This window comes from Eubalaena glacialis, chromosome 9 (genome assembly GCF_028564815.1).
Source record: "Eubalaena glacialis isolate mEubGla1 chromosome 9, mEubGla1.1.hap2.+ XY, whole genome shotgun sequence".
Lineage (NCBI taxonomy): Eukaryota > Metazoa > Chordata > Mammalia > Artiodactyla > Balaenidae > Eubalaena > Eubalaena glacialis.
The window spans coordinates 58,265,127-58,277,539 of record NC_083724.1 but is presented as its reverse complement, the minus strand read 5'-3'; the positions used below and the strand labels follow the sequence as shown (position 1 = coordinate 58,277,539).

The 12,413-nt window shown below is 38.2% G+C and overlaps 1 protein-coding gene across 4 annotated transcripts in view; it reads right to left on the bottom strand.

Annotated features, from left to right (window-relative positions):
• KDM4C (lysine demethylase 4C) overlaps nt 1–12,413 on the bottom strand; it is a 396,061-nt gene that overhangs the window by 179,294 nt on the left and 204,354 nt on the right. For 3 of the 4 annotated variants that reach the window (XM_061200412.1, XM_061200414.1, XM_061200415.1), the window contains 4 exons: nt 11,603–11,796; nt 8,427–8,662; nt 5,736–6,049; nt 1,977–2,085 (listed from right to left, as the gene is read on the bottom strand). In XM_061200412.1, the coding sequence (XP_061056395.1) occupies nt 1,977–2,085; nt 5,736–6,049; nt 8,427–8,662; nt 11,603–11,796 (853 nt within the window). The remainder of the gene's footprint in view (nt 1–1,976; nt 2,086–5,735; nt 6,050–8,426; nt 8,663–11,602; nt 11,797–12,413) is intronic. The other variant, XM_061200413.1, reaches the window with a different exon arrangement.

Sequence of the window (12,413 nt, the reverse complement as noted above, 5' to 3'; positions counted from 1 at the left end):
GCTTGAATAGAGAAATGCTCATTCACCAATAAGGGACACTGCTGTTTAGAGATGCAATTTCTCAGATGCTCCAATCTAGTCATGCTCCTGTCTGGCATACACACTTACTTCTGTAAGAGGAGTGCAAAAGGAGCCCAGTAGTTACGGTAGGAAATTCCCAAAAGACGCTAGATTTGGAGTTGTGTGCTCCCAATGAGCACTAACCCCACCCTTCGTCACTTTCTAATAATGACGTCTAATAATGACATAATTATAATCATAATAATGATGATTTTCATTTACTTTTAGATGTGTAAGACACAGAGGGAGAAGGCTGAGGTAAAAACATTCAATGCCCAATAAATAAGTAATTTGCTCCAGGACATGGAGTATTATCTACTCTCTGTTTGGAAGCTTGTAAAAATCTTTAGCCATCACTGTAATTCTCTGATTTTTCCTCTCAATTCTCAAAAATCCCCAGAGGACCCCAGCAGTCCTTAATATATTAACATAGAGGGTGAGACTGCTGCAAAAGCTACAATCACCAGTGTTTCAGCAAGATATTTAACCTCAGACTTTTGAGATGTCTTCGTTAAACCAATCCATTTAGAAATTTTGCAAGCTATACTGATCAAAATCAGAACTGCTCTCCACGGAGAAACTCTGGGCCAATTTATGATGATTCACATGGAAATAAACTTCCTAGGAAGATAATGACACAGGAGAAGGCAGTTTTCCTTATGTGTTAGGATAGCCCATTCCCTTCCAAGAAGCTATGCTGTTAAAGGCTATGATGGGGAAGGGTAATGAAAATCCGTAAGTAATGTAAATTAAGTATTAATTACTTTATACAGAACAGTTCTTTATCTTGGCACTAAGGGGAAAACGGTTTGTGCTGCATATGATAAAGTTGGAGAAAGAAAAACTGAACATGATGATATACGGAAATAAAGGCAAATATGTTTCATTACTTTTATTACTCAAGGCAGAATTCTACCTTGAATTGGTATTACAGAGACTGCTACCATCATTACCTGATCCCTACACTGATGATCTTTTTTTCTAACTAAACATGTGGCATAAAAGAAGACAGTGAATAAAAGTTAAAAAAAATCTGCTAAAGATGTGTACTCTGATAAACTGGATTTAAACTAAATGGAAGCCTGAACCCAAGATTCATGTTATTCCCTTGACAGCATCCTCATAGACATAGGACTTAATTAACAATTTCCACCATGAAAGGAGAACATCTCAAAGAAGGGCTTTTTACAGAAAACCTGCTTGAACTGATCCTTTTAGAGATGGAAAAAAAATAGACCCTTATGATGCTATGAGACACTTGCAAGGAAGAAATAGCTGGTCAGTGGTATGATTGAAGACAACAAAAAAACATTTTTGGAAAAAGAGAGGTAAAAGGGGTAACTAGGCAAGACAAACAGATAAATGTTACATCTAGGAATAGTAACTGGTTGTAAATAAAACTACTTCACACCAAGCCACATCAGTAAAATCTAGTTAATGAGAAAGGATGTTTCATGACACACCAGGTGTAACAGGATATAGAAGTACTGCATGTAGTTTCTTACTCAGATGGTGTTAATAAATTTAAAGGATTCAAGTTAAAAACAAAGGCAATGCAAAGAAACACAAAGCATGTTAATTCCGTAATTTGATACCTTGAGAAAAATGATTGTCAGCTTCTTCTGGAGGGTCTTAAGGCAAATGTCAGAAATGACCAATTTACCCCATCATATAAAAAAAGGAAGACTTTAACATGGCTAGATTATGTGAATCAAGTATGTATCCCTAAAATATAAATTCCAAATAAATTATGTATTACTTATGATCTCCTTATGGTGTATATATTTGCCACTTGGTCAGATTTCTTCTCTACCAGGCCATTTTTTAGAAAAGTTTGTTACAACAAACTGACAGAATAAATTCTGAGTTTTATACAGTCTATATGGAATAAATACTGGAAAACAACACAAGCTCACCTTCATCACTCGTTGCCTGCTGCTTCACCAGAGTCATTGGGGATCTTGCTGGAGGCTTACTAAGTGGATGGCGCCAGCTTTTAGCAGTTTTGGTTTCTCCTTCTATTCTCTGGTTACAGAACACAAATGGGGAAGAAACAGCCACCATTAAAGACTTGTTTTAAAACAAATAACTATGGTTATGATGATTTTCAACAATTTAATTATGAAGAACTCTTATACTTATTTACCTGCTGAGGAATTAACACTTCGTTAAAGAAATTTAAACCTACAAGTCAAAAGAAATAGGAATCCATTCTATTAATAATTTTACTGACAGGGGAGTCAATTAACTATTCTTCCACTTCATATTAAAATACTATCTGGAGGGACTTCCCTGGTGGCACAGTGGGTAAGAATCGGCCTGCCAATGCAGGAGACACGGGTTCGAGCCCTGGTCCGGGAAGATCCCACATGCCGCGGAGCAACTAAGCCCGTGAGCCACAACTACTGAGCCCACATGCTTCAACTACTGAAGCCCACGTGCCTAGAGCCTGTGCTCCGCAGCAAGAGAAGCCACAGCAGTGAGAAGCCCATGCACCGCAACGAAGAGTGGCCCTCACTCGCCGCAACTAGAGAAAGCCCACGCGCAGCAATGAAGACCCAACACAGCCAAAAAATAAATACAAATTTTAAAAAAACAAAAACAAAAACACTATCTGGGGACTTCCCTGGTTGTGCAGTGGGTAAGACTCTGCACTCCCAATGCAGGGGGCCCAGGTTCAATCCCTGGTTGGGGAACTGGATCCCGCATGCTGCAACTAAGGAGTCCTCATGCTGCAATGAAGATCCCGCATGCTGCAACTAAGACAGGTGCAGCCGAAATAAACACATAAATATTTTTTTAAAAAAACAAAAACACTATCTGTAGTGCAGAGTACGCTTCTCAAACCTACAATAAACTCAGCAGTTAGCTAGTTTTCAAAAGTTCTTTAAAACTAATTTAAATTTAGGATTATATATTCATAACAAAATAGGACCATGGCATTTGGTCATGTGTGACTATGTGGCAGGTTATTTTGCTTTCTATCCTCACACAGGAGGCAATACTGCCAAGGTGAGCCTGTACTCTTCCTTCCATTCAAAAATGAATCGCCACTTCTCTGAGGATCAAACAGGAAATCAAAAGTTGTTGCTGTTGTTTAATATAGCACATTACTGTCATCTTGAAACCACTTAAATTTTATGTAAAATCTTTTGTCCTGAGCTGCCCAGACTACATTTTCCTTTCAAAGGTAAAGGAAAAAGTCATGTGCATCCTGACATCTTCCAGGCAGAAACTACTTACAAGCTTTCTTGCCCATGCAGCAACCCCCCAAAAAAGGCAGGGGTGTGGTTAGAGAAAGAGTTCGAAACTAGTGGGTTTGCATCAACAGTTGACTGCAAAAGAAAGGAGTGTCAGGAATTTCCCAGTAAGCTGAAGAAGCAGGGCCCGGAAGGAGAGAAACTATGCTGACATCTGACACCAAAACAGAATTGTGAGAACATGTGTGAGAACAGTCTAATCAAAGCTGGGATCACAAAGTATAATACAGGATGAGATTTACCTGTAGTTTATAACAGCTAAAAATTAATGTGAGGAATTATAACTTAGTCAACAATAACAAATATTTATTAAACCCTTACTACATGCCACACTGTTCTAAGAGTGAGCTACAGAAGGTCCCTGCTTCCAAGAAGTGCAATATAGATTGGGGGGGGGGGGGGAGCACAGACAATAAACAAGTAGAAAGTAAATATTTATGAAGTACTATTAAGCAAATATGCAATAAAAAAATAAAGCATGACACAGAATGCAAAGAGATGGGGAGAAGGCTATTTTATATGGTGTCATCAGAGAAGCCCTTTCTGACAAGAAGACATTTGAGTGGAGCCTTGAGTGCAATGAGGGAGCAGTACATTTAGCTCTCTAGGGCAGGAGTATTTTGGACAGCAGAAATAGCAGGTAAGGTGTGAACACATTTGATTTATTCCAGGAAAAGCATGGAGTCCAGTTACAGATAGACAGATAGACAGCCACTGTTTAAAAAATAACTCAATGTTTCTTGAGAAGGTTGACTAAAGCTGACTGCTACCAGCATACACATAGCATTACGCTTAATACTAAGAAACACTGGTCACACTACACAAAAATGAAATGGGTCTGTATTACTTAGAAGGACTGTCTGACACCATGGTATGAGAAAAGAATACCACACAGCCGTTTCTGATGAGAGCAAACCAAGTCCCTCAGCCCTCAACAGCAGCACTTGCTTTCCCAGGCAGTCAGGCTTTGTTCAGAGAAATGATAAAGATGAAGGTTAACAGCACTGAGAATCGAATTGCCTCCATTGAAAGCAAGGAAACAGAAAAGTTACTTTCAGTTCCATTCTAGTTTAAAGAAGCTGACCAAATATAAACAGGCATTTGACTTATTCACCATTCCAGAATCCCAATATCTATCCAGCTACAATCGCTATGTGATATTAAGTTGTAAATTTTATTTACTGGTATGTGAATACTATTTTCAAATTTCTCAGCAACCTTTTCAAATAAATTAGATCATATTTTTCTATTTCTCAGATATTTCTGAGAAATATTTTATAGTTCAGTAGGACAATCATGCATAAAAATGATAAAAGTTATTGGGTGAAATTAGGAAATCATCTATATTTTATTGGACATTTTAAAACTACTTATAAACAGAGTATTCCAAGTTGATGTCTTTATTTACTCTCCCTTGCTACTAAAGCTACAAAAGACCTGTGATGAGTTGAAATGGGCAGGAGCAATCCAGAAGTGGGTCTGTTCAGTGGCCAGCACAATTTATCAGCGCAAACATTTGAGGCTTCCCTTACTCACCCACTTGAACTCCTTTATCAAGTTGTACAGGTCAAAAGAGGTTACCAAATTATGACAATCACTACACGCAATCGTAGCTTGGCTGATACACTCACAATCTTAAAGTTACAGTGAAAGTTTACGCTGAAAGCATATGATATTAACATTGTACAAGAACATACGAGAAACAGGGAGGCCCTATGCAAAGGGTTAGAATGGGGAGGCTGGAAATCAAGAGGGATCTTGAGTTTTCCAAGAGGCAAAGGCCTGGTTCCCGCGGTGGGCAGGACCAGAAGGGTCAGCCTGGTCCTAGATTCAGAGTCCATGAGGAAAGAGTCAGGGAAAAGCATGACCAGATGAGCCCTAATCTTAAAATAGAGGCTGTGGGAAGCCTGCAACCCAGAGGTATTAAGCATTAGCAGAAGGAGGCCAGAGCCCTGCAGCTGAAATTATTTCCAGCCTGGCTACTATTGGAGGTGACAGAACCACTCTGTGTCTTGACTGGATCAATGTCAGTATCACTGTGATATTCTACTATAGTTTTCCAAGAAGACACTATTGGGGGAAAACGGATACGTAAGACCTTGTTATACTATTTCTTACCACTGCATATAAATCTACAATTATCTCAAAATAAAGAGTTTAGTGTTAGAAAAATTTTTAAAGTAAGAAAATTAAGCTCCAATATGTGGCCAAAAGTTCCATGTTCTCTGAATTATTACCATGTGAGCCAGACCTCACAGAAGGCTTACCTCCCGGTCATTGAAGGAAATATGATTAAGACCCGTAATGTGAAATGTTATTTCTGCCCTAAAGCAAGATTTTGATGCACAGTATTCTGTTTTCGGAAAGTGCCTTGACAACACAATAAATATGGTAAAAATTGACACTGCCACATACACTGGGAACTTTGAAGCCATTTCTCTCTCCACTGGGGACCTCTGGGACTTCCCCAGGTTCAAGGCCTACCCCATGGCTCTCCACATCACTCTCTTCTCCCTCTGTCAAAGCACTGTTACTCTCCACCACAGAGGAGCACGACTCAGGTGACTTTGGCCATGGAAGCTTGGGTGGCTCTGATTCCTTAGACATAACATGGCCACTAGACATGGAATCATCAGCATCACTGGGAATTGAAGGCGGAATTGTGGCACAGGTTTGGTCAGCCTCAGTTTTGATTTTCTCTGCCACAGATGTGCTTAGGCAGACGTTTCCTGAGGAGTAAAACAAAAGACTGTTAATAAATCTTACACTGTGTTATTGCTGAGAACTGTTGAACTATTCTCAACTAAATTTCTATCATCAAACTTTCCCTCTAAATTTCCACTAAAGACCTGAGTGGGAAAGGTCACCAAAGCACCATGCAGCCTTTGTAATTGTTAAGGTGGCAAAATAATATACTTACTGACAAAATAAGGGATTTAAAAAGAGATTCCACTGCAGACCAATGTCAAAAGCCAGGGCAATAACAATAATTACCCAAGCAATAGCAAGTTGAGATCTTTCTAAAAATAAGAATTTAATTCCAATATATGCTACTGAGGAAACATTCCAGCTCAGAGGATGTAACTCAAGAACACAGGCAGGGACTTCCCTGGTGGCGCAGTGGTTAAGAGTCCACCTGCCAATGCAGGGGACACGGGTTCGAGCCCTGGTCCGGGAAGATCCCACATGCCATGGAGCAACTAAGCCTGTGCGCCACAACTACTGAGCCTGCGCTCTAGAGCCCACAAGCCACAACTACTGAAGCCCGCACGCCTAGAGCCCGTGCTCCGCAACAAGAGAAGCCACCGCAATGAGAAGCCCGCGCTCCGCAACAAAGAGTAGCCCCCGCTCGCCGCAACTAGAGAAAACCCATGCGCAGCAACGAAGACCCAACGCAGCCAAAAATAAATTTATATTTAAAAAAAAAAACCACATGTAAAACTGTGAGGTCGAATAAAAATTATTTCCTACACTACTCCTGCATCATACAATGACAGCATATGAAAGAAGAATATCACATGCACTTCTCTTCTACAGCCATCTCTATTCACCCTCCTCCCTTCCTTACACATACACGCACACGCGCACACACACAAGCATCATTTCACCTATCACATAGTAGCTCGGATGCTGCACCTAGCCAAGTCCTCTGTTAAATGCTCTGCCAGGTCTCAAAACCTGGAAGTCAAAATGCAAGAGACCAGGCAGTGACAGAAATAATAAACCTGGGTACCCTTAGCTTAAACTACCCAGTAATTTGTAAAGTAGTTAATTTAACCTGGTGTGATTAAAAACAACCACCAAAAACTACGGTGAGAGACTATCAAGAAATATCTGTATGCACTGCATAACTGTTCTCTGTACTGCTTGCTATTCCCTTCCCTACCTTCTTTGCTTCCTATCTTCCATGTGTTCATCACAAGTCAATTCAGGCATCACCTACTCCAAGAAACCCTGCCAGTCCAGCCTCCTGTCTGTTTCAGGTCTTTCCTTGGTATTCCAGGAACACCCTATGCCATCGCTACTAGTGGCACTTAGCACGCTAGGTAGGAATTATATATTTATTTGTCTAGCTCTCCAATTAAATATAAACTCAGTGAAAAAAATGTCTATGATTTAAACTCTATTAATATAGATATTTCAAGAGCAAAAGGTAGTAAGAATAGAGAAGCAGCCAAGGATCCGACTAACTCGGACAAGACCTTTTCTTTTACTCTACGTGCAATAAGAGCAAGAAGATGGTAGGGACAAGACAAACCACGTCTTTTAAATGGATCACTATGACTGCCGTATGGAGAGCTGACTAGTAGGGGTGACTAGAGTGGACACAGGCAAAACAGGAAGGAAGGAATTTCTGCAACAGTCCAGACAAGAGATAACGTGCCTTGAACAAAGAGGAAGCAAGGGGGTGGCTGGATTTGGGAGAGTCCCACAATTGAAGGATACAATAGAGGAGGGGTATGAGAGAGAGACAGGAATTACCACCAAGCTCGATTAAGAAAAGGACAAAATCTCCAACAACTATTAAAGAGGCAAAGCATTAAAACAGTTTCAGAGAAATATGCTATAAAAGAGGGGAAAAGCAAAGCAGTTGAGATTTACAGATGACGGCTTTGGTGCAGAGAAACAGCCAGGGGACTATATATACATGTCACAGGACTGAATGATGTTTGCTGTTCTTTTGTAAAACCTTAATCTTTATTTTCTTCTTAAAATTAAGTCGAAGCTAAGAATCTGCAAAGAATTATCTATAATTGGTTTTCCCTATTCCATGTGAATTCAAGAGAAGCTTTCCAAAAAATGTATTGTATATCATAAATTGAGTTGCACTAAAAATAAATTATTTTCATTTTAGAATCTTCTTTTTTATTAAACGAAATAGGCACTGCTGGCTGCTTGTCTCAAAATTCCATTACCTGTACCAGTGGTGCTTCTGATTTTCATAACACTCCCTTGGCCTTTTGATTGAGTTACCGCATAGTTTTAGATAGCTTATTGGTTAAGCTACGTGGAAAAATAACATATCTGCCCTAGTAAACACAGATTTAAGGCAGATCAACAATCACCTACTACTAATATGTGAAACATAATCAGCTAGTTTCTCACCTGCGAATCTGATATTATCTGATAAATTGTGATCCAGCTGCATCCTGCTAGCAGAGGCCTCTTCCTCTGAAGGTGCTTCTGTGTTTGCTAGTTTCACTGCTTCTTCTGGCTTTTCACTGTCCTTGAGCTCATCTGGGTCTGGGTCAGGAGTGGGGCAGCTGACATCAACTGCAGCTGACACTTCCTCGTCCTCCTCATTCTTAGGCCTCTTAGAGTGAGAACTAGTGCACTGGAAGCTTTTAACAAAAGAAGCTAGAGTCAGAACACAATGTTTCCAATGGACAGGAAAAAACATGTATACAAATATTATTTTCACTTAATGAAAAAAGAGAAGAAAAAACTGATTGGTTTTTAATCACATTACACAAAGATAATCTTCACGATGAATAGATCAAATTTGAAATTGAAATGTTAACAACAGTTTTAATAACAATTTACTAAAAATTAAAATTAAAACAACTCTAAATTGTTAAACATTATTATTAAATATTATTGATTATTAAACATTATTGGAAAATCACTTAAAATTTTATAACAATATTAAAGCTCAAAATAAAAATAAAGTGAAAAATGATGACATAAGGATAAAAGCAAATATTATTTAGATAATGAAGAAAGAAAAAGGAAATGAGGAGATTCCATAAAGCTATTGTTAAAATTTGAGTAGATTATTTACATTCCAAGGTGAACTGGTGGCTATATTTCCCTGAGTTTCGTATAATTCTGAAATATGCATGAAAAGCATTAAGATTAAATGCCAATTATCATTAACTAAAGGAATTAAGAGAGGAGGAAGGCTAACCATATGTATTTAACATCTTATATCAATGTATTATTTATTTTCAGAGTGGACGCCGTTTTTAAATTTTTCCTCTTCTAGTATTTTCCAGCAAGTCACTTGATAGCTTTGTTGCAGATGCCTTTTGTATATGACACATTTCTAACACTTTCATTTAAGAAGAATTACAACTCAAATCAAAACGACATGTACTTCAGAGTACACACACATACAAGAAAACACATTAGTGTTTTTCTATAGGAAGTCACGGATAAGATAAAGGGGGTAGCCAGGGGTAACCTATGTAAATTAGCTTTGGCTGCTGCTGGAAGTAACAGTATTGGTATCATCATCACTTTTATTGAGAACGCATGCAGTGGCCTACGTGGAATTATCTCTACATTATGAATAGCATAGTACACTTACAATAAGATGGCTGACATCTCTTTGAGATTTCAGTGAATCATTCCCTTCATTAGATTTTCCTAGATATAGCATATTACTTAAGGGAGATCAGCAAACTCGATGATCAAACCACAAAGGTGAGCATAATAAACAAGTCCCTTAACATGAGGCTTTCTAACTGGGTGAGCGAAGACCACTGATTATTTTAACCTACTGAAAGGCACTTCGAATCTGTTCAATGTCATAGATCTATATTCAATGTCAACCCACAAGGACCACTGTGGTTAGTAACTAAGAGACCAGATCATACACCTAATTAGAGTATTGTGTTTTCTGTCCATTAAAGAACAATTCTCAAGATGTGCTATTGGCTACTGAACTCAAGACTGACTACTGCCTCCTTCCACAGTGAACTTTTTTGGCAATGCAGATTCGCACATTTACAAAACACAGTGACTCTCTAAGTCGGTGTTTCCCAAACTTTTTTAAATGCAACCCATAGTAAGTTATACATTTCAGATGATGACACAATACACACATGCTCACACATGTCATGAATTAATACTTACCCTTACCTCATGGGAAGAACTACAATGCATTTTATTCTCTTTTACTTCCTAATTTTAAAATGTTGTTCCTAACCTATTAAATTGACTTGAAAACTAAAAGTTTGAAAATTACTGCTGTAGACTATAGGGTGAAATAAGAACACCTGGGTTTTAATTCTGCTACTAACTAATTCTGTGAGTCAAGTATATCTCTTATAAAATGCTGGTTTGACTCCATGTTCTCAAGGTTCCTCCACTCACTAGCATTCTAAAATAGCAGAAAATAAATTGTTGGGGGTGGGGGGAAGTGAGAGAGAGTCAGAAAATAAGCAACAGAAGTGTGGGCAAAGACTTAAAATTACAGTGTTATTTGGTTAGTAGCAAAAAACTAGAAACGAGCTACAGGTCCAAATACAGGAGATTAAATACATGCAGGCATTAGAAATTACGTTGTAGCAAATCATTCAGGTACATGAAAAAACACAAAACTGGTCATCAGATTATTAATAGAGCATGGCCCCAATTTTGGAAATGTATATAATATTATATAATAAATAAAAATATATATGTAAAGGATATATACAAAATGTTAACACTGGTTATTTCTGGATTGTGAGGTTATGGGTGATTTGGGACTCCTTCATTATTCTTTTCCTTATTTTACAAATTTTCTCCAATGCACAAATATTACTTTTACAATCTGAAAGAAAAACAATGAGTAATACTGGAGAGTAAAAATGTAATATAAACCTGGAAAATATAAAAGTCTAAAAAGGTTGCCTGAGGACCTGAGCAACGTAACACACACTCTATTTAATGTGTTTTAAGACAGCAAGATGACCACGACAGGCCTAAAGCCTTTTGAAATGGCACTGGCCACGAAAATGGAATGTAGATTAAAGTACACAGGGACAACCACGTTACAGAAACACCACATGCTCTGATTTACATCTTGTGAAAGAATAAAGCCAAGTGTGTATAATGTAGCAAAATATATAGGCATCCCAATGAGAAAGGTAATATCTGAGATGTTTGAAAAATGAAGAAGAAAACTACTAAAAGTCAAAATCAGTAGCAAAATAAAAAAGTTGGAAATCGAGTTACTGAAGTTGACAAAAATAAGGAGATGAATAGAGGGCACTGATAAATCTTTAAATACATTAATGTAAGGGGTTTAGAAAGTCTAGAATTGTTCTATTTCTCGTGCATTGCAACTTCAAAAATATTCTCAAATAAAATATACATCTCTGTTTATATTCTATTTATTTATTATACTTCCAAAGAATTAAAAATACTTTGCCTCAAATTTTTCATAAGATATTAAGTAAACTTATGGTGAATAAACAGAAAAAAAAGCAAATAAATAGTCTTTGAGAACATTATGTTCAAGGAGCCATTTTAACTGAGTAAGTACAAGTAGGATGGGGTGTGGGCGGGATCATTACCTCCTGGATGCTTTTCTTACTTTCCTCCTCCTCTGCAGCCATGCTTTTACTTCAGGGGTGGATTCTGGAGTAGGCTTCGTGTGATCAATGGTATATATATCCTTTCCTTGTTTCCAAAGCTGGTATCTGTCTGGCTGAAATTTCCTCACAAAGATATCCATTGAAATTTTCACCATGTCTTTCCTGCAGGTGCACTGAAACGCAATGGGGTTGGAGTGCTTTAAACATTTTGCTAACTACAGAAAGTCACACTGAGCTGTCCTTTGAATGTACCATACACGAATACTTAGTCACTAATAATGGAGAATAATGTTTTACATTTTCAAACATTCAGTGAGTAGGGACTTCCCTCGTGGTCCAGTGGGTAAGGCTCCACACTCCCAATGCAGGCGGGCCCGGTTTCAATCCCTGGTCAGGGAACTAGATCCTGCAATGCATGCTACAACTAAGAAGTCCGCATGCCGCAACTAAGTCCGCACGCCGCAACTAAAAAAGATCCCGCATGCCACAGCGAAGATCCCGCATGTGCCGCAACTAAGACCTGGCACAACCGAAAAATAATAAAAATAAATAAATAAAATAAATATTAAAAAAAAAGTTTTAAGAAAAACATTCAGTGAGTATTAAACTCAATTTGTTCTGAATGGAGGTGACAACCTGTATATTCACATCTATAAACAGTAGAATAAGATGTTAAAATGCATTGTAGAGTTCTTGGAAACTGTGTACCAAGAACAATGGAAAGGAAAGAGCACACATTTGAAAGCATGCCTGCAACAGAAGGATTACTCTCCTAGCACAAGGATGCATC